The following is a 23,653-nucleotide window of genomic DNA, read 5'->3' as shown; positions in this document are numbered from 1 at the left end:
TTTAGCCCCCAGTTTTCTATTTTTCCAAGGGTAACAGTTGAAATTAGACCCCAAAAGTTGTTGTACAATTTGTCCTGAGTACGCTGATACCCCATATGTTGGGCTAAACCCCTGTTTGGGCGCACGGGAGAGCTCGGAAGGGAAGGAGCACTGTTTTACTTTTTCAACGCAGAATTGGCTGGAATTGAGATCGGACACCATGTCGCATTTGGAGAGCCCCTGATGTGCCTAAACAGTGAAAACTCCCCAATTATAACAGACACCCTAATCCAAACACATCCCTAATCCTAATCCCAACGGTAACCCTAACCACACCCCTAACCCTGACACACCCCTTACCCTAATCCCAACCCTGTTCCCAACCGTAAATGTAATCCAAACTCTAACCCTAACTTTAGCTCCAACCCTAACCCTAACTTTAGCCCCAACCCTAACTGTAGTCTTAACCCTAACCCCAACCCTAACTCTTGCCCTAACCCTAACCCTAGCCCTAACCCTAGCCCTAACCCTAACCCTAGCCCTAACCCTAACCCTAATGGGAAAATGGAAATAAATACATTTTTTTTAGTTTTTCGCTAACTAAGGGGGTGATGAAGGGGGGTTTGATTTACTTTTAGAGCGTTTTTTTTAGCAGATTTTTATGATTGGCAGCCGTCACACACTGAAAGATGCTTTTTATTGCAAAAAATATTTTTTGCGTTACCACATTTTGAGAGCTATAATTTTTCCATATTTTAGTCCACAGAGTCATGTGAGGTCTTGTTTTTTGCGGGACAAATTGATGTTTTTATTGGTAACATTTTCGGGCACGTGACATTTTTTGATCGCTTTTTATTCAGATTTTTGTGAGGCAGAATGACCAAAAACCAGCTATTCATGAATTTCTTTTGGGGGAGGCGTTTATACCGTTCCGCGTTTGGTAAAATGGATAAAGCTGTTTTATTATTCGGGTCAGTACGATTACAGCGATACCTCATTTATATTTTTTTGTGTTTTGGCGCTTTTATACGATAAAAACTATTTTATAGAAAAAATAATTATTTTTGCATCGCTTTATTGTGAGGACTATAACTTTTTTATTTTTTCTTTGATGATGCTGTATCGCATCTCGTTTTTTGCGGGACAAGATGACGTTTTCAGCGTTACCATGGATATTTACATTCGCCTTTTTGATCGCGTGTTATTCCACTTTTTATTTGGTGGTATGATAATAAAGCGTTGTTTTTTGCCTCGTTTTTTTTTTACGGTGCTAACTGAAGGGGTTAACTAGTGGGACAGTTTTATAGGTCGGGTCGCTACAGACGCGGCGATACTAAATATGTGTACTTTTATTGTTGTTTTTTTATTTAGATAAAGAAATGTATTTATAGGCACAATTTTTTTTTTTGCATTTTTTTTTGTATTTTTTTTTTTACACATGTGAATTTTTTTTTTTACACTATAACATTGCCCCAGGGAGGGGGGCATGATGCTATAGTGTAAGATTGCCGATCTGACACTTTGCTGTGCACTGTGTCAGATCGGCGATCTGAAGTGCACAGATCCTGGAGGCTTCCCGGCGCCTGCTCTGAGCAGGCGCTGTGAAGCCACCTCCTTGCAGGAACTGGATGCCGCGGCCATCTTGTATCCGGGCCTGCCACAGGGAGGAAGAGGTAAGAGACCCTCGGAGCAACGCGATCACATCGCGTTGCTCCGGGGGTCTCAGGGAAGCACGCAGGGAGCCCCCTCTCTGCACGATGCTACGATTTATAGTTCTACTTCAGTGCCTGGGAAGAAATCTTGGGAAGAAGTGCTAAAGGGTTTATGACTGTAATAAAGTCCAGCTTATGCTTAGACTCTGTATTTGTAGAATGTTTTCCTAAATGTTTTTACATTGCCTGTGATAATCCCTATATATTCTGTGAAACACGTTTCTATGTAGCTCTAATCCAGTCATTTTTGTTTACAGCCAATATTTACTGCCTATTCCTCATTGGATAAAATGGTTCAAAGAAAGCCATCATCTTATTTGTCAGGTCACATGATTAAACAAAATATGGAGAATCATACAAAGTAAAACACAGACTTATCTACAAAATAAAATATATAGTATATACAGTAGTGGTACAACATTAGACTACCAGAGACTGTCTGCTAAGTGAACCCTATAATAGGTCAATCTCGATATTTGCCAATCTTAGTGAAATATTAATAGCAAAAATTTTTACTTTGCCTTTTGTAAAAATGCTTGTGGTATAAGTAAAAAAGTGTGATGTACTCATTAGGGTATTTTACATTGCTTAAATGACTAGTATTTACTGTAAATATTCATACAATGAAAGAACAGAGTGGAGAAAAGTTACAGCTGCTAAAAAGTAAAAAAAAAATACCCTCTGCATAGCAAATTGTTCTTTCTACGTGCTAGCCGAAGCAAGCAAATTAAAATGGAATACTAGCATACTACTCAATTATTTTTGCCCATTAACTTGAGTTAATTGGATGGGGTAAGCAGAATTTTCATAATATACATCATCATAGCCTTAATCAGTGAAACTTACCAGTTCCCACATTACTTATTCGATTAGCATAAATTAAAGTTGGATGTGATTTCTTTCCCAATTTGGTTTCAGAAGTAAAAGATTAAATAAGAAGGAATTTTATAAATCTTAGTTTAAAATAAATATCACCTTTGGGACCCAGTTTACTTTTAAGAGAGAGCAACACTAGAACTTTGACCGTGAAGCACATCAGGAAGCCAAATATCGCTAGGCGCCTCACCTAAAATGCAGCATAAAGCAGGTGAATGGGTCTTATTGTGATCCCTAGGGTACAGTGATATCTAGATGCAGAAAATCCAAATGAGTTTGTCTTTTTATGACCCTATTTCCCTTACTTTACATTGCGGTAAGGCGCATATTAATTTTTAGCCATGCAACCTGTATTGTTGCAAAAGCTGTCGTAAAGCACCAGCCTTAGTGGTACCTAGTGTCTGATGGGCTCTGATGCAAGATTTGGACTGGCCCCCCCCCAATCTTGTACCAGGACCCATCACACTGGGTATCACTAAGGCTGGTACTTTACAACAACTTTGGCAGTGGTACAGGTAGCATGGCTAAAACTAATATGTGTTTTACCACAATGTAAAGTAAGGGAATGGGGTCATAAAAAGGCAAACCCATTTGGATTTTTTGCATATATATTCTTCATCCTGGCATTTATTTCCCTCATCCTGGCTCCATCCTGGAATATGTCCATCCCCCATTCTATCCTGGTATATGTCCTTTATCCAGGACCCCATGCCTGATATATGTATCACCCATTGTGGTATATGTCTCTTGTCCTGGGCCCCATTCTGATATATACAGTGCTGCTTCAAACATAAAGATACCAAATGTAAATTTTTGGTGAAGAATCAACAACAAGTGAAACACAGCTGTGAAGTGGAATGAAATTTGTGGAAATTCAAAAACTGAAAAGTGGAAATGCACTTGCTCTGTGATAATCTCAGGGTTCTGTTTGAAGCACAGAGAGCATTATGAAGACTAAGGAACACAACAGGCAGGTCTGTTATACTGTTGTGGAGAAGTTTAAAGCAGGATTTGGATACAAAATGATTTCCAAAACTTTAAACATCCCAAGGAGCACTGTGCAAGCGATCATATTGAAATGGAAGGAGTATCATACCACTGCAAGTCTAACAAGACCCGGCCGTCCCTCTAAACTTTCATCTCAAACAAGGAGAAGACTGATCAGAGATGCAGCCAAGAGGCCCATGATCACTCTGGATGAACTGCAGAGATCTACATCTGAGGTGGGACAGTCTGTCCATAGGATAACAATCAGTCGTACACTGCACAAATCTGGCCTTTATGGAAGAGTGGCAAGAAGAAAGCCATTTCTCAAAGATATCCATAAAAAGTGTCACTTAACCCCTTCATGACCCAGCCTATTTTGGCCTTAATGACCTTGCCGTTTTTTGCAATTCTGACCAGTGTCCCTTTATGAGGTAATAACTCAGGAACGCTTCAACGGATCCTAGCGGTTCTGAGACTGTTTTTTCGTGACATATTGGGCTTCATGTTAGTGGTAAATTTAGGTCGATAATTTTTGCGTTTATTTGTGAAAAAAATAAATTTCGCAATTTTCACATTTTGAATTTTTATTCTGTTAAACCAGAGTTATGTGACACAAAATAGTTAATAAATAACATTTCCCACATGTTTCTACTTTACATCAGCACAATTTTGGAAACAAAATTTTTTTTTGCTAGGAAGTTATAAGGGTTAAAATTTGACCAACGATTTCTCATTTTTACAACAAAATTTACAAAACCATTTTTTTTAGGGACCACCTCACATTTGAAGTCACTTTGAGGGTTCTATATGGCTGAAAATACCCAAAAGTGACACCATTCTAAAAATTGCACCCCTCAAGGTGCTCAAAACCACATTCAAGTAGTTTATTAACCCTTCAGTTGTTTCACAGCAACAGAAGCAACATGGAAGGAAAAAATGAACATTTAACTTTTTAGTCACAAAAATGATCTTTTAGCAACATTTTTTTTATTTTCCCAAGGGTAAAAGGAGAAACTGGAACCCAAAAGTTGTTGGCCAATTTTTCCTGATTACGCTGAATCCTCATATGTGGGGGGGAACCACTGTTTGGGGGCACGGCAGGGCTCGGAAGGGAAGGAGCGCCATTTGACTTTTTGAATGGAAAATTAGCTCCAATCTTTAGTGGACACCATGTCGCGTTTGGAGAGCCCCTGTGTGCCTAAACATTGGAGCTCCCCCACAAGTGACCCCATTTTGGAAACTAGACCACCCAAGGAAGTAATCTAGATGCATATTGAGCACTTTGAACCCCAAGGTGCTTCACAAATTGATCCATAAGAATGAAAAAGTACTTTTTTTCACAAAAAATTTATTTTAGCCTCAATTTTTTTCATATTTACATGGGCATCAGGATAAAATGGATGCTAAAATTTGTTGGGCAATTTCTCCTGAGTACACCGATACCTCATATGTGGGGGTAAACCACTGTTTGGGCGCACGGCAAAGCTCAGAAGGGAAGGAGCGCCATTTGACTTTTTGAATGGAAAATTAGCTCCAATCTTTAGCGGACACCATGTCGCGTTTGGAGAGCCCCTGTGTGCCTACACATTGGAGCTCCCCCACATGTGACCCTATTTTGGAAACTAGACCACCCAAGGAAGTTATCTAGATGCATATTGAGCACTTTGAACCCCAAGGTGCTTCACAAATTGATCCATAAGAATGAAAAAATACTTTTTTTTCACAAAAATTTTATTTTAGCCTCAATTTTTTTCATTTTTACATGGGCATCAGGATAAAATGGATGCTAAAATTTGTTGGGCAATTTCTCCTGAGTACACCGATACCTCACATGTGGGGGTAAACCACTGTTTGGGCGCACGGCAAAGCTCGGAAGGGAAGGAGCGCCATTTGACTTTTTGAATGGAAAATTAGCTCCAATCTTTAGCGGACACCATGTCGCGTTTGGAGAGCCCCTGTGTGCCTAAACATTGGAGCTCCCCCACATGTGACCCCATTTTGGAAACTAGACCACCCAAGGAAGTAATCTAGATGCATATTGAGCACTTTGAACCCCAAGGTGCTTCACAAATTGATCCATAAGAATGAAAAAGTACTTTTTTTCAAAAAAAATTTATTTTAGCCTCAATTTTTTTCATATTTACATGGGCATCAGGATAAAATGGATGCTAAAATTTGTTGGGCAATTTCTCCTGAGTACACCGATACCTCATATGTGGGGGGTAAACCACTGTTTGGGCGCACGGCAAAGCTCAGAAGGGAAGGAGCGCCATTTGACTTTTTGAATGGAAAATTAGCTCCAATCTTTAGCGGACACCATGTCGCGTTTGGAGAGCCTCTGTGTGCCTAAACATTGGAGCTCCCCCACATGTGACCCCATTTTGGAAACTAGACCACCCAAGGAAGTTATCTAGATGCATATTGAGCACTTTGAACCCCAAGGTGCTTCACAAATTGATCCAAAAGAATGAAAAAGTACTTTTTTTCACAAAAATTTTATTTTAGCCTCGATTTTTTTCATTTTTACATGGGCATCAGGATAAAATGGATGCTTAAATTTGTTGGGCAATTTCTCCTGAGTACACCGATACCTCACATGTGCGGGTAAACCACTGTTTGGGCGCACGGCAAGGCTCGGAAGAGAAGGAGCGCAATTTGACTTTTTGAATGGAAAATTAGCTCCAATCTTTAGCGGACACCATGTCGCGTTTGGAGAGCCCCTGTGTGCCTAAACATTGGAGCTTCCCCACATGTGACCCCATTTTGGAAACTAGACCACCAAAGGAAGTTATCTAGATGCATATTGAGCACTTTGAACCCCAAGGTGCTTTACAAATTGATCCATAAGTATGAAAAAATACTTTTTTTTCACAAAAATTTTATTTTAGCCTCAATTTTTTTCATTTTTACATGGGCATCAGGATAAAATGGATGCTAAAATTTGTTGGGCAATTTCTCCTGAGTACACCGATACCTCACATGTGGGGGTAAACCACTGTTTGGGCGCACGGCAAAGCTCGGAAGGGAAGGAGCGCCATTTGACTTTTTGAATGGAAAATTAGCTCCAATCTTTAGCGGACACCATGTCGCGTTTGGAGAGCCCCTGTGTGCCTAAACATTGGAGTTCCCCCACATGTGACCCCATTTTGGAAACTAGACCACCCAAGGAAGTTATCTAGATGCATATTGAGCACTTTGAACCCCAAGGTGCTTCACAAATTGATCCATAAGTATGAAAAAGTACTTTTTTTTCACAAAAATTTTATTTTAGCCTCGATTTTTTTCATTTTTACATGGGCATCAGGATAAAATGGATGCTTAAATTTGTTGGGCAATTTCTCCTGAGTACACCGATACCTCACATGTGCGGGTAAACCACTGTTTGGGCGCACGGCAAGGCTCGGAAGAGAAGGAGCGCAATTTGACTTTTTGAATGGAAAATTAGCTCCAATCTTTAGCGGACACCATGTCGCGTTTGGAGAGCCCCTGTGTGCCTAAACATTGGAGCTCCCCCACATGTGACCCCATTTTGGAAACTAGACCACCCAAGGAAGTTATCTAGATGCATATTGAGCACTTTGAACCCCAAGGTGCTTTACAAATTGATCCATAAGCATGAAAAAGTACTTTTTTTTCACAAAAATTTTATTTTAGCCTCAATTTTTTTCATTTTTACATGGGCATCAGGATAAAATGGATGGTAAAATTTGTTGGGCAATTTCTCCTGAGTACACCGATACCTCACGTGTGGGGGTAAACCACTGTTTGGGCGCACGGCAAAGCTCGGAAGGGAAGGAGCGCCATTTGACTTTTTGAATGGAAAATTAGCTCCAATCATTAGCGGACACCATGTTGCGTGTGGAAGGTATGTAGTGTATGTCAGGTTGGTGTGTGTGGTGTAGTATTCACCACACACACCAACCTGACATACACTATACCAAACTACACACCAACCTGACGTACACGCCATACACACCCACCTGACACACTTCGTCAGGTTGGGGTGTGTGGTGTAGTGTACGTCAGGTTGGTGTGTGTAGTGTACGTCAGGTTGGTGTGTGGTGTAGTGTACGTCAGGTTGGTGTGTGTGGTGTAGTGTACACCATACACACACACCAACCTGACGTACACTATACCACACCACACACCAACCTGACGTACACTACGCCATACACACCAACCGGACGTACACTACGTCAGGTTGGGGTGTGTGGTGTAGTGTACGTCAGGTTGGTGTGTGGTGTAGTGTACGTCAGGTTGGTGTGTGTAGTGTACGTCAGGTTGGTGTGTGGTGTAGTGTATGTCAGGTTGGTGTGTGTGGTGTAGTGTACACCATACACACACACCAACCTGACGTACACTATACCACACCACACACCAACCTGACGTACACTACGCCATACACACCAACCTGACGTACACTACGTCAGGTTCGGGTGTGTGGTGTAGTGTACGTCAGGTTGGTGTGTGGTGTAGTGTACACCATACACACACACCAACCTGACGTACACTATACCACACCACACACCAACCTGACGTACACTACGCCATACACACCAACCTGACGTACACTACGTCAGGTTGGGGTGTCTGGTGTAGTGTACGTCAGGTTGGTGTGTGGTGTAGTGTACGTCAGGTTGGTGTGTGTGGTGTAGTGTACACCATACACACACACCAACCTGACGTACACTATACCACACCACACACCAACCCGACGTACACTACGCCATACACACCAACCTGACGTACACTACGTCAGGTTGGGGTGTGTGGTGTAGTGTACGTCAGGTTGGTGTGTGGTGTAGTGTACATCAGGTTGGTGTGTGTGGTATAGTGTACACCATACACACACACCAACCTGACGTACACTATACCACACCACACACCAACCTGACGTACACTACGCCATACACACCAACCTGACGTACACTACGTCAGGTTGAGGTGTGTGGTGTAGTGTACGTCAGGTTGGTGTGTGGTGTAGTGTACGTCAGGTTGGTGTGTGTGTGTGGTGTTGTGTATATCAGCCTGGTGTGGGTGAGTTCTGTAGTGGAATATCAGGATGTGGCTAGTCCACGGACGTGTGATGAATTCTGAAGCATTCATTCAAACACAGTCCAGGTTTGTCGGGACACGTTTCACATTGGAAACGAGTTTCCCTTCTTATCCCCCTTTTATAGCACACCCGGCACCTTTTTTTTGCTCTCCCCTCACAGGGAAAATGTTGCCCTGGTACCACACGGGAACCTTGAGTTCCAGGGGTGCTGGGGCCCGCTCCTTCCTCGCCTCCAAACATCAGGGCCTTTATCACCACCTCCTGGAACTGAAGGAAGGTGTTGTTGGTCTGGCCTGCACATCGTGATAGCACGTATGCGTTATACAGTGCCATTTGTACGATGTGCACAGCCAGTTTTTTATACCACACCTTCGTTTTCCGCATGGCACTATAGGGCTGGAGGACTTGATCAGAAAGATCAACTCCCCCCATGTGTTTGTTGTACCCCAGGGCACAGTCCGGTTTGTGGACCTGTGCTGGGGTACCTCGAACGGTGGTGGCCGTGGTGCCGGGACCATGGATTGTGGTCAAGAAAAAGACATCCCTTTTGTCTTTGAACTTGACCACAAGCATGTTGCCGCTACATTGGGCCCGGCTCTCACCCTTTGGGAGAGCCTGCTCAATTAGCGACAAAGGGAGACCCCTCTTGTTTCTGCGCACAGTACCGCAAGCGACGGTAGCTCTGGCAGAGAGGGATTGAAAGAGTGGGATGCTTGTATAAAAGTTATCAACGTACAGATGGTAACCTTTATCAAGCAGTGGGTGAACCAAATCCCACACTATTTTCCCACTCACCCCCAGAGCGGGTGGACATTCTGGGGGCTGGATACTGCTGTCCTTTCCTTGATAAACTCTAAAGCTGAGCGTGTACCCTGAGGTACTCTCGCAGAGCTTATAGAGCTTAATCCCGTACCTTGCCCGTTTGCTGGGCAGGTACTGACGGAACTGAAGCCGCCCTTTGAAGTGGATGAGGGATTCATCCACACAAATTTCCCTTTGGGGAATGTACACTTCAGCAAACTTGTTGCTGAAGTGTTCGATGACAGGCCGAATTTTGAACAGTCTGTCAAAATTCGGGTCAAATTTCTCGTCCTGCGACATCTTGGGGGTGGCGAGTCCGTGTCACTGGAGGAGGAAGAGTGGGAGGAATACAGAAAAGTGGGGTCCTCACCCTCACTATCAGCTTTGGAGGCAAGAAAGGAATATGCCTCCTCAGCTGAGTACAGCCTTTGTGACTGGGACTGGGATGACTGGGATGAGCGGGACATTGTGTGTGTGGTGTGTGTAAATAAAACTTTATTATAGTGTGCGTGTGTGTATGTGCGAGTGTTTGGTGAAACTTTCCACTGCAGGAGGGGGCTGTCAGGGGCGCAGGGGCTGTCAGGCGCGCGGGGGCTGTCAGGCGCACGGGGGGCAGAGGCGATGCAGCAGCAGATGGAATCGGCGGCAGCAGCAGCAGGGGGTGATCAGGGGGGCAGTGGGTGATCAGGGGGGCAGTGGGTGATCAGGGGGGAAGTGGGTGAACACCGGGGGACAGGAGGGGGCTGTCAGGCGTGGGGGGCAGAGGCGATGCAGTGGCAGCAGCAGATGGAATCTACGGCAGCAGCGGGGGGTGATCAGGGGGACGGGGGGTGATCGGGGGTGATCAGGGGGGTAGGGGGTGATCGGGGGGGCAGGAGGGGGGTGTCAGGCGTGGGGGGCAGAGGCGATGCAGTAGCAGCAGCAAAAGGAATCAGCGGTAGCAGCAGGGGTGATCAGGGGGACGGGGGGTGATCAGGGGGGGCAAGGGGTGATCAGGGGGGCAGGGGGTGATTAGGGGGGCAGGGGGTGATGAGGGGGGCAGGGGGTGATCACTGGGGGATAGGAGGGGGCTGTCACGTGCGGGGGGGCAGAAGCGATGCAACAGCAGATGGAATCAGCAACAGCAGCAGCAGCAGGGGGTGATCGGGGGTGATTAGGGGGGCAGGGGGTGATCAGGGGGGCAGGGGGTGATCAGGGGGGCAGGGGGTGAACACCGAGGGGCAGGAGGGAGCTGTCAGGCACGGGGGGCTGAGGCAATGCAGCAGGAGCAGATGAAATCTGCGGCAGCAGCAGGGGGTGATCAGGGGGGCAGGGGGGGTGATCAGGGGGGCAGGGGGTGATCAGGGGGCAGGGGGTGATCAGGGGGGCAAGGGGTGATCACCAGGGGGCAGGCGGGGGCTGTCAGGAGCTAGGGGAGCTGGGATGATGGAGCTGGCAGCAGCAGCAGGGGGGGTTGAAAAGGGGGGCAGGGGGTAAGATCGGGGGGGAGGGTGATCAGGGGGGCAGAGCACAGAGGTGGATGGCAGAGAGGGGAGTACCTGGCGGCGGCAGCAGGAGCACAGACGGCAGCGGCGGCGGCAGGAGCACAAGCGGCGGCGGCACACGCGGCAAGAGCAGAGGCAGCGGCGGCAATCGGCGGCGATCGGCGGGAGGTATGAGGGGAGGGTCCTCATTCTCCAGCTTCCAGCAATGGGATGAGTCTGGAGAACGAGGACAGAGCTATTTTACTCCGCCCCTCCAGGTCTGATTGGAGAGCTAGCGTCACAAGGACGATAGCTCCAATCAGAGCTGGAGGGGGTTAAAAAAAGGTCACTGGGAGCGATCGTAGACCCGGGGGGGCAAAGCCACCCCCCCTGGGGTGAAGTACAGGTCCCCCTGCACCTACGGGTACGGTGACATTTGAATGACCCCGGTCACCGGACCCGCAGGGAAGCATTCCCGCCATGACGCCACATAGGCGTCATGGGTCGGATTGGCACCGACTTTCATGATGCCTACGTGGCGTCAAAGGTCGGGAAGGGGTTAAAGTTTACAACAAGCCACCTGGGAGAAACACCAAACATGTGGAAGAAGGTTCTCTGGTCAGATGAAACCAAAATCCAAATTTTTGGCAACAATGCCAAACGATATGTTTGGCGTAAAGGCAACACAGCTCATCATCCTGAACACACCATCCCCACTGTCAAACATGGTTGTGGCAGCATCATGGTTTCGGCCTGCTTTTCTTCAGCAGGGACAGGGAAGATGGTTAAAATTGATGGGAAGATGGATGGAGAGAAATACAGGACCATTCTTGAAGAAAACCTGTTGGAGTCTGCAAAAGACCTGAGACTGGGACGGAGATTTGTCTTCCAACAAGACAATGATCCCAAACATAAAGCAAAATCTACAATGGAATGGTTCACAAGTAAACATATCCAGGTGTTAGAATGGCCAAGTCAAAGTGCAGACCTCAATCCAATCGAGAATCTGTGGAAAGAGCTGAAAATTGCTATTCACAAACGATCTCCATCAAACGTCACTGAGCTCGAGCTGTTTGCCAAGGAAGAATGGGCAAGAATTTCAGTCTCTCGATGTACAAAACTGACAGAGACATACCCCAAGTGGCTTGCAACTGTAATCACAGCAAAAGGTGGCGCAACAAAGTATTAAGTTAAAGGGGCCGAATAATATTGCACGCACCACTTTTCAGTTTATGAATTTCCACAAAAATTTAAAATAACCAATAAATCTGAAGATCTGAACCTTATGAACAGTTTGACAATTATACATTGGATAGATAGATAGATAGATAGATAGATAGATAGATAGATAGATAGACTTATCACTGTCACAATTTCGCCACTCACTGTGTCCTAGGGATACAGTAAGAGACAAATAATTTGCCCTATGGATTCCAGAGGAGTGCTGGCTGCCCAATCAAGGGCAGGGGTGTTCTGGATTTTCCCCATGCAAATTAATGATTACAAGCAGCCCAATTAATCCAGGCCTGCTGAGTTTCCTCCAGATGTCACCCTTTCTGGGTGATTTCTTTGGCTATTTAGTTAGCCGACAATGGCCAAATCATTGCCAGTCATAGTTTTAGCTAAGTTGTGTTTGTTGTCAGTGCTCTGTGTTCTGCTGTTCTAATCTTTGATGCCTGACCAAGGACCTTGCATTTGACTATTTGTTTGTCTTGCCTTTTTGCCTTTGGTGTAGACTCCTGGTATTTGTCTCTGGTTTCCTTCCCCTGTTTCACATCTTGTCCTTAAGAAGTAACTAGCCAGCATCACAACAGATGGTAGATAAATTATATTAAAACTTTTAGAATATTGAGAGAATTTTCCTTTTCACATCTATGTTTTTGACCACTTCTTGAACAGAACCTTTCATGAGAAATTTGGTTATTGAAGCTAAATTACATGTAAAAGCTTTGTAAACATGTTCTGTGTTAAACAGAAGGTTGAGCAACAGGGAGATCTGGTGGGGGCGCCAGCTCTAAATAGTCACAGCTGTACTCAATACCTGGGTTGTAAGAAAACCCACTGATCCTCAATCAATATCCTATATCTGGTTATCTAAAATAAAATACAATATTTCATGCGTTCCCTTTAAATAATTATTTAAGTTATATTTTAGCTGAAATGCACGATGCTACTATTTTTCTCTTCACAATATTTCACACATATTTAATAAATAAGTTCTGATTTATTTCCTTAATAATTTTCTTATTAGTTTATAATTATCATTCTGCATTTGCATTGCCATGGTGGGGCAAGGGACTTACGCACTTTTTATACTATTATTATTTCTATTATCATGACTATTAATTAATATAAATATTAAATTGTCTGATAATATTGTATTTCTTGCTACACAATACTTAACTGATAGACTTGAATAATGTCATTAACACTACTGTTCACATATCTGGAGCAAAAACCTTGGAAAGAATAGGTCTCTCTTGGCCTGACCGAATCCACCTCTATATTTTAGAACACAAGGGAGCGTGTTGTGAATTTGGATTCTGGGCTCCCCCGGTGGCCGCTTGTGGAATTGGACTTGTCATCCTCTTTCCTGTTTCACCTGGTTCCATCAGTAGTGGGTGTCGCTATTTAAGCTCATTTCTCTGGTGGTTTCTTGCCGGTCAACAATGTTATCTGATGCCTCTCAGTGCTTGTTCCTGCTTCTGACAACTACTAGATAAGTTGGACTTTTGTCCATGTTTCGTTTTGCCTATTTGTTCCAGTTCACAGCTGAAGTTTTGTTACTGTGTCTGGAAAGCTCTCGTTGATCAGGGATTGCTACTCTGGCGTTATGAGTTAATGCCAGAGTTTAAGGTAATCTCTGGATGGTGTTTTGTTAGTGTTTTTCTGCTGACCATGAAAGTATACTATCTGTCTTCTGCTATCTAGTAAGCGGACCTCAAATTTGCTAAGACTATTTTCCTGCTGCGTTTGTTGTTTCATCTGAACTCACCGTCATTATATGTGGGGGGCTATTGTCTTCTTTGGAATATTTCTCTAGAGGTGAGCCAGGTCTTATATTTCCCTCTGCTAGCTATTTAGGTCTTAGGCCAGAGCTGGGCATCTAGCAATAAATAGGAAATGCTACCTGGCTATTTCTAGTTGCGCGGCAGGCTTAGTTCATGGTCAGTATAGTTCCATCTTCCGAGAGCTTGTCCCTCTATAGGCTTGCTATGATCTCTGCCTGCAGAGATCATGACAGTTTGACCGGCCAATAAAGTGTTAAAGACCCAGGTTGAGAAAGGAGAGTTATAAGAAGTCTGCTGGAATTTTTTTTTTTTTTTTTTTCCTCCAGTTTGCCTTGCTGCAGTTTTTTTTTCTCTCTCTCCTCCTAATCTCTGTATGGCTCTGTGTGCACCTGACAATAATGGATCTTCAGAGTGTAACTGCGGGTTTGAATAATCTCATCACGAAAGTGCAAAATTTACAAGATTTTGTGGTACATGCTCCAGTATCTGAGCCGAGAATTCCTTTGCCGGAGTTCTTCACAGGGAATAGAGCTAGCTTCCAGAATTTCCGAAATAATTGTAAGCTTTATTTGTCCCTGAAGTCTCGTTCAGCTGGAGACCCTGCTCAGCAGGTTAGGATTGTGATTTCCTTGCTCAGGGGTGACCCTCAAGATTGGGCCTTCTCATTGCCAGCAGGGGATCCTGCGTTGCGCGATGTGGATGCGTTTTTTCTGGCCTTGGGCTTGCTTTATGAGGAACCTCATTTGGAACTTCAGGCAGAAAAAACTTTGATGGCACTATCTCAGGGGCAAGACGAAGCTGAGGTTTACTGCCAAAAATTCCGTAAATGGTCTGTGCTTACTCAGTGGAATGAGTGCGCCTTGGCGGCAACTTTCAGAGAAGGTCTCTCTGATGCCGTTAAGGATGTTATGGTGGGGTTCCCTGTGCCTGCAGGTCTGAATGAGTCAATGACAATGGCTATTCAGATTGATAGGCGTCTGCGGGAGCGCAAACCTGTGCACCATCTGGCGGTGTCTATGGAAAAGACGCCAGAAAGTATGCAGTGTGATAGAATTCTGTCCAGGAGCGAGCGACAGAATTTTAGACGGAAGAATGGATTGTGCTTCTATTGTGGGGATTCTACTCATGTTATATCAGCATGCTCTAGGCGTACAAAGAAGCTTGATAAGTCTGTTTCCATTGGCACCATTCAGTCTAAGTTTATTTTGTCTGTAACCCTGATTTGCTCTTTGTCATCCATTGCTACGGACGCCTATGTTGACTCTGGCGCCGCTCTGAGTCTTATGGATTGGTCCTTTGCCAATCGTTGTGGTTTTGATTTAGAGCCTTTGGAGACTCTTATTCCTCTGAAGGGGATTGACTCCACCCCATTGGCTAATAATAAACCACAATACTGGACACAAGTAACCATGCGTATCAATCCGGATCACCAGGAGATTATTCGTTTCCTGGTGCTGTATAATTTACATGACGATTTGGTACTGGGATTGCCATGGTTGCAGTCTCACAATCCAGTCTTGGACTGGAGAGCAATGTCTGTGTTGAGCTGGGGATGTAAGGGTATTCATGGGGACTTACCTTTGGTTTCTATTTCGTCGTCCATTCCCTCTGAAGTCCCTGAGTTCCTCTCTGATTATCAAGACGTCTTTGACGAACCCAAGCTTGGGTCGTTACCTCCGCACCGTGAGTGCGATTGTGCCATAGATTTGATACCGGGTTGCAAATATCCAAAGGGTCGTTTGTTTAATCTGTCTGTGCCGGAACATGCTGCTATGCGGGAATATATAAAGGAGTCTTTGGAAAAGGGACATATTCGTCCATCTTCTTCTCCCTTGGGAGCTGGGTTTTTCTTTGTCTCAAAAAAGGACGGCTCTTTGAGACCATGTATTGATTATCGGCTTCTGAATAAGATCACTGTTAAGTACCAATACCCATTGCCATTGCTTACTGATTTGTTTGCTCGTATAGAGGGTGCTAAGTGGTTCTCTAAAATTGATCTTCGTGGGGCGTATAATTTGGTGCGGATCAGGCAGGGGGATGAGTGGAAGACCGCATTTAATACGCCCGAGGGCCACTTTGAGTATTTGGTCATGCCTTTTGGTCTTTCTAATGCCCCTTCAGTTTTCCAGTCTTTTATGCATGATATTTTCCGCGATTTTCTGGATAAGTTTATGATAATATATCTGGATGATATTCTGATTTTTTCTGATGACTGGGACTCTCATGTCCAGCAGGTCAGGAGAGTTTTTCAGGTTCTGCGGTCTAATTCTTTATGTGTGAAGGGGTCTAAGTGCGTTTTTGGGGTCCAGAAAATTTCCTTTTTGGGGTATATTTTTTCTCCCTCTTCCATTGAGATGGATCCCGTCAAGGTGCAAGCTATTTGTGACTGGACTCAGCCCTCCTCTCTTAAGGGTCTTCAGAGATTTTTGGGCTTTGCCAACTTTTACCGCCGATTTATTGCTGGTTTTTCGGATGTCGTTAAACCACTGACTGATTTGACCAGACATGGCGCTGATGTTGCTAATTGGTCCCCTCATGCTGTAGAGGCCTTTCAGGAGCTTAAGCACCGTTTTGCCTCTGCCCCTGTGTTACGTCAGCCTGATGTGAATCTGCCTTTTCAGGTTGAGGTTGACGCTTCGGAGATCGGAGCTGGGGCAGTGTTGTCGCAGAAAGGTTCCGACTGCTCCGTCATTAGGCCTTGTGTCTTCTTTTCTCGCAAATTTTCGCCCGCAGAGCGGAATTATGATGTTGGGAATAGGGAGCTTTTGGCCATGAAGTGGGCGTTTGAGGAGTGGCGCCATTGGCTAGAGGGGGCTAAGCATCAGGTGGTGGTATTGACTGACCACAAAAATTTGATTTATCTTGAGACTGCCAGGCGCCTGAATCCTAGACAGGCGCGCTGGTCTTTATTTTTTTCTCGCTTTAATTTTGTGGTGTCATACCTACCGGGTTCTAAGAATGTTAAGGCAGATGCCCTTTCTAGGAGTTTTGACCCGGACTCTCCTGGTAATGCTGAACCCACAGGTATCCTTAGGGAGGGAGTAATTTTGTCGGCCGTTTCTCCTGATCTGCGGCGGTCCTTGCAGGAGTTTCAGGCGGATAGACCGGATCGTTGTCCGCCTGATAGACTGTTTGTTCCGGATGATTGGACCAGTAGAGTCATCTCTGAGGTACATTCTTCTGCATTGGCAGGTCATCCCGGAATTTTTGGTACCAGGGATTTGGTGGCAAGATCCTTCTGGTGGCCTTCCCTGTCACGAGATGTGCGAGTCTTTGTGCAGTCATGTGACATTTGTGCTCGGGCCAAGTCTTGTAGTTCTCGGGCTAGCGGACTGCTGTTGCCCTTGCCTATTCCTAAGAGGCCTTGGACACACATCTCGATGGATTTTATTTCAGATCTGCCTGTTTCCCAGAAGATGTCTGTCATCTGGGTGGTCTGTGACCGTTTCTCTAAGATGGTCCATTTGGTTCCTCTGCCCAAGTTGCCTTCTTCTTCTGAGTTGGTTCCTCTGTTTTTTCAGAATGTTGTCCGATTGCACGGTATTCCTGAGAATATTGTTTCTGACAGAGGTACCCAATTTGTGTCTAGATTTTGGCGGGCATTCTGTGCTAGGATGGGCATAGATTTGTCTTTTTCATCTGCTTTTCACCCTCAGACTAATGGCCAGACCGAGCGGACTAATCAGACCCTGGAGACATATCTGAGGTGTTTTGTCTCTGCTGATCAGGATGATTGGGTTGCTTTTTTGCCATTGGCAGAGTTCGCCCTCAATAATCGGGCCAGCTCTTCCACCTTGGTGTCCCCGTTTTTCTGTAATTCGGGGTTTCACCCTCGATTTTCCTCCGGTCAGGTGGAATCCTCGGATTGTCCTGGAGTGGATGCGGTGGTGGAGAGATTGCATCACATCTGGGGGCAGGTTATGGACAATTTGAAGTTGTCCCAGGAGAAGACTCAGCGTTTTGCCAACCGTCATCGTCGTGTTGGTTCTCGGCTTTGTGTTGGAGATTTGGTGTGGTTGTCTTCTCGTTTTGTCCCTATGAGGGTCTCTTCTCCTAAGTTTAAACCTCGGTTCATCGGCCCTTATAGAATATTGGAGATTCTTAATCCTGTTTCTTTCCGTTTGGACCTCCCTGCGTCCTTTTCCATTCATAACGTTTTTCATCGGTCGTTATTGCGCAGGTATGAGGTACCTGTTGTACCTTCAGTTGAGCCTCCTGCTCCGGTGTTGGTTGAGGGTGAGTTGGAGTACGTTGTGGAGAAAATTTTGGACTCTCGTGTTTCCAGACGGAGACTCCAGTATCTGGTCAACTGGAAGGGTTACGGCCAGGAGGATAATTCTTGGGTCAATGCATCTGATGTTCATGCTTCTGATCTTGTTCGTGCCTTCCATAGGGCTCATCCTGGTCGCCCTGGTGGATCTGGTGAGGGTTCGGTGCCCCCTCCTTGAGGGGGGGGTACTGTTGTGAATTTGGATTCTGGGCTCCCCCGGTGGCCGCTTGTGGAATTGGACTTGTCATCCTCTTTCCTGTTTCACCTGGTTCCATCAGTAGTGGGTGTCGCTATTTAAGCTCATTTCTCTGGTGGTTTCTTGCCGGTCAACAATGTTATCTGATGCCTCTCAGTGCTTGTTCCTGCTTCTGACAACTACTAGATAAGTTGGACTTTTGTCCATGTTTCGTTTTGCCTATTTGTTCCAGTTCACAGCTGAAGTTTTGTTACTGTGTCTGGAAAGCTCTCGTTGATCAGGGATTGCTACTCTGGCGTTATGAGTTAATGCCAGAGTTTAAGGTAATCTCTGGATGGTGTTTTGTTAGTGTTTTTCTGCTGACCATGAAAGTATACTATCTGTCTTCTGCTATCTAGTAAGCGGACCTCAAATTTGCTAAGACTATTTTCCTGCTGCGTTTGTTGTTTCATCTGAACTCACCGTCATTATATGTGGGGGGCTATTGTCTTCTTTGGAATATTTCTCTAGAGGTGAGCCAGGTCTTATATTTCCCTCTGCTAGCTATTTAGGTCTTAGGCCAGAGCTGGGCATCTAGCAATAAATAGGAAATGCTACCTGGCTATTTCTAGTTGCGCGGCAGGCTTAGTTCATGGTCAGTATAGTTCCATCTTCCGAGAGCTTGTCCCTCTATAGGCTTGCTATGATCTCTGCCTGCAGAGATCATGACAGGAGCGGTTGCAGATGGAGAAATAAATAAGATGGAGAGGATATATTCATAGACTACAATAAGTTAACTGAAACTTTATATCTGCAACAATGGAAAAAAATATATAGGAGTCTTTTCCTGTACTTTGAAAATTTATTTGTCCGAAGCGTAAAAACAAAATGGGATATATTCACATACAAGTCAGGGCATACTGTCCTCGGTGAGATGAGAATGTCTGTTTCTTAAAAAATGTTCTGAAATTCATGAAGAGAAACATCACTTTCACAGTAAATGAACTGTAACTTACTTTTAGAGGCTGCTCGTAGATTAAATCTTGCCACTTGCATAGAATCGGCTTGAATTCTGAGTTCATAGCTTGTAGTATTTTCATAGTCCAGCGGCTTTATGACATAGATAACCCCTGTGCTGTTATCAATGGCAAATACACCTGCATTGAGGGGAAAGGTTTAAAGAAGTTTATTTAAAAAATAAATTTAGAATATCATACGTGGAAAATATTAAAGAAATCAAGTAACCAAATGATTAATGCTTATCTTATCTTACAAATGATCTTAATCACAAATTACAAACATCTAATTTGTAAAGTATTTATTTTTTCAAATTAAGGGTTTTCAGTTCATTAGCTGAAAATATATAAGCACAAATTAATGATTTTTTCTTTGTTTTCGGCAAGTACTCTAAAGCTTGTCATACACCTGAGATAGCTATCAGCCAAACATTTGTTTGGCAGACAGTTAACTCTCCTGACTCTCTCAGGGTATGTTCCCATTGTCAGCAAATGCTGCGGATTGGAAGCTGCGTACATCCGCAGCCTCAAACCGACAGCGGCCAGATGTTACAGCATAGTGGATGGGATTTCAAGAAATCCCATGCCCACTATGCATTCAGAGACGCCCGCGGCATCTCTGCGTAAACAGACATGCAGCTCGTCTTTCCAGACTGCAGCATGTCTATTTACAGTACGTTGTACCCATTCACTGAACCCATTCACTATCATTAAATGCAGTAAAACCTCATTATCTTCTTAGTCACATGCTTTTTAAGTATGGGAATGCAGCTTACTATGCATGTGTAATAATTTACATAATAGCGTACCTTGTTTCAGCCGAAAGTTCACGTACACTGCAGTTCTAGCGATCGATTAGCTGACCGCGAGAACTGCTGTGCATGTGACCACCGGGAACGGGGTTATCTCCGGTCATCAGCTTCCAGCCCCACAGTGTCTAGATGTCAGGCTGAATGGTGGCATATTTCCACCGATCAGCCAAAGGCATCCATGTGTAGCAGAGCTGGGGTCGTCATGGGGATAGTATGTACATCTTCTTGGCAGACAGGTAAAGATATTGTTCCTTTTTCATTTCAATTCTCTTACAGGAGATTGAGGGCTTGGGTGGAATTAGGCGATGCAGTAAGTATGGTGTAATTAAGAATATTAAAGGAGTCTGTGTCATTATTTCAATTAAAAGACTTTATTCTGGCTGTGTGTTTATTTACCATATAACTATAGATTTAGTAATGTATATGTGTGTTATAGACTCTTCTCAATTACTAATCTGTGTTCTTGATGTCACCGGACAATACAAATGTCACATCAACCCCACAAATATTACCCCACCTCTACGGGGCAAGTGGGAAGAACTGGGTAAAGTGTCACAATTGGCACGTCTTTGGAGGTGCCATTTGTGGGGCAGCTGTGGGCTGCTATTTTTAGGTTCGTGAAGGTCAAAATCCATGGCCCTCGCCAGCCTAAGAATACCAGGATGCAGCTGTCTGCTTTTCCCTTGGCTGCTTAACAAAAATAGGGGGTCCCCACACTATTTTTTGGGGAGGGGATCCCACTATTTTTGCTAACCATCCAAGGTAAGCAGACTGCTGCGGCCTGGTGTTATCAGGCTGGTAAGGTTCATGGATATTGGATCCTTACCAGCCTTAAATACCAGTCCCAGTGGTCCGCTTTACTCTGGCTGGTTAACATATATAGGGGGGCCCCACACTATTTTTTTAAAATTATTATTTCTTTATTAAAAATGAGTAGACCTCTCTCTGTGCTTTCCTCCACTTCCTGTGCCATGTACTTCCGGCTGTGTCACAAGACTCCCCTTTATTTAAATTAGTACATATGTGTAGTAAGCTGCATTCCCACATTTAATGCGCATGGGACTAGGAAGATAATGCGGTTTTACTGCATCTAATGAAAGTCTATGGGTAATTTTCGCAGCGGAGATAGAGCATCTTGGCTACATAAATTGATATGCTGCGGTCTGGAAAGACGCGTCACATGTCCATCTCTGTGGGTGAGCCAACGGCATTGGTGCACACATCGCTGGCATGGGATTTCTTGAAATCCCATCCACTATGCTGTAACAGCTGGATGCTGGAGGTTGGACTTTGCAGATGTACAGGGACATCTACATAACTTTACTGATTTGAAAAAGGTATTTAAATTATGATAACAAAGTAGGCTAAAAAGTGTCATGTGTGGCTTGGAATTTTTAAATCATCAAATCTTTGTGGTTTAAAAGTCAGGTGGAAGCTGCAGACAAGTTTATGTGGACTAATTTTAACTAACAGACAATGCAAAGCATCAGGTGGCGAACAGACCCAGCTTTGATGGACAGTCTGAAAGATGTCATATTGGTAATGTCAATCCGGAGCTTGCATGGTAGTTAAGCCCAGCAGGGTCGTTGGCATCCTGAAAGCTTTCTGGCTCTGCGTGAATGGCAAGCCAGTGTGTGCCGCCCCTTCATGGCTGTCTGTCTTGGTGCTGTATGTTAGACAGCTGGGGATATCACAGTATTTTTGAATCCCAATGTACTGGCACTTCACCTGACTCCTACTGTAATTGTTTTAATCCTGTGTTTTAACTAAAGCTGAGGCCATTTTGACAGAGCAAATAATGTGTTTTGTGTATTTATTCCAATGTCTAGGTTTACTGTAGTTAAGGTTATTGGTCAGTCCAAAATCCAAAAGTCATGTCCTCAGATTCTATGTTGGATCAGAACCAAATGCAGGAAAAACCTGCAGCGAGACAGACCATGATGGTCCATAAGCTGGATCTACAATATACTGAGAAATAATCTTTTTAATGTTTTATGATATTAATATACAACATGGATAATTAATTAAATAAATTAAATGCAGATGACCTATATTAAATACTACGCATAGGTGGGAGCTTTAAAGGGTTTTTCCCACAAACAAAGTTAATTTTAAAGTTAATTTTAAACAATAGATCTAGGAATTATAATAATTTCCACAATTGGATGTGTTTAATAGAAAATGTTCCTGTGCTGAGATAATCTTATACATGTTGCCATCTCTGTGTGCGGTTCCACCATTACTCCAAAGCAACATGCCCGCTGCCTTGGAGTCATCCTTGATTCCGAGCTTTCATTCACCCCCCACATCCGATCACTGGCTCGCTCTTCTTATCTGCATCTCAAAAACATTTCCAGAATTCGCCCTTTTCTTACTTTCGACTCTGCAAAAACTCTTACTGTCTCACTTATTCATTCTCGTCTGGACTATTGTAACTCTCTACTAATTGGCCTACCTTTTACCAGACTCTCCCCACTCCAATCTGTCCTGAATGCTGCTGCCAGGATCATATTCCTCGCCAACCGTTACACCGATGCCTCTACCTTGTGCCAGTCATTACACTGGCTACCCATCCACTCCAGAATCCAGTACAAAACTACTACCCTCATCCACAAAGCACTCCATGGCTCAGCACCACCCTACATCTCCTCTCTGGTCTCAGTCTACCAACCTACCCGAGCCCTCCGCTCTGCTAATGACCTCAGGTTAGCATCCTCAATAATCAGAACCTCCCACTCCCGTCTCCAAGACTTTACACGTGCGGCGCCGATTCTTTGGAATGCACTACCTAGGTTAATACAATTAATCCCCAATCCCCACAGTTTTAAGCGTGCACTAAAAACTCATTTGTTCAGATTGGCCTACCGCCTCAACGCATTAACCTAATTATCCCTGTGTGGCCTATTAATAAAAAACAACAACATAATCACGTTCCTCCATCATGTTCTCATACACTTTATGCAGTTAATAGCCTCTGTGTCTGTACTGTTACATACTTAGGCAGTTAACTGGTTCATGCAGCTTTACATGAACACCCGAGCCTTACACTATGGCTGGTCCAAATAACTAAAGCAATTGTTACCATCCACCTCTTGTGTCTCCCCTTTTCCTCATAGATTGTAAGCTTGCGAGCAGCAGGGCCCTCATTCCTCCTGGTATCTGTTTTGAACTGTGATTTCTGTTATGCTGTAATGTCTGTTGTCTGTATAAGTCCCCTCTATAAGTTGTAAAGCGCTGCGGAATATGTTGGCGCTATATAAATAAAATTATTATTATTATTATTATTATGTGTCCCTGCTGTGTACTGTGTAATGGCCGTGTCTTACCGTACAGGGACATGGTCTGATCATATCACAGCTCCTGGAAGAGGGGGAAGCAAAAGTGAGTATACAGACAGGACAGCTGGGGATCACGACTGATTCTTTTTGTGAGGCAAAACATTTCACTGCCTGTTTTTAAGCAATCTTTTACCTCAAAGAAATAATTATTTGCTAT

At 44.4% G+C, this 23,653-nt stretch overlaps 1 protein-coding gene across 2 annotated transcripts in view; it reads right to left on the bottom strand.

Moving 5' to 3' along the window:
- PCDH15 (protocadherin related 15) overlaps window positions 1–23,653 on the bottom strand; it is a 2,374,726-nt gene that overhangs the window by 418,187 nt on the left and 1,932,886 nt on the right. For both annotated transcript variants that reach the window (XM_077258870.1, XM_077258871.1), the window contains one exon: window positions 19,347–19,487. In XM_077258870.1, coding sequence (XP_077114985.1) covers window positions 19,347–19,487 — 141 coding nt within the window. The remainder of the gene's footprint in view (window positions 1–19,346; window positions 19,488–23,653) is intronic.

The sequence above is a fragment of the Ranitomeya variabilis genome, chromosome 4 (genome assembly GCF_051348905.1).
Source record: "Ranitomeya variabilis isolate aRanVar5 chromosome 4, aRanVar5.hap1, whole genome shotgun sequence".
NCBI lineage: Eukaryota > Metazoa > Chordata > Amphibia > Anura > Dendrobatidae > Ranitomeya > Ranitomeya variabilis.
This window is presented reverse-complemented; position numbering and strand designations above follow the sequence as displayed.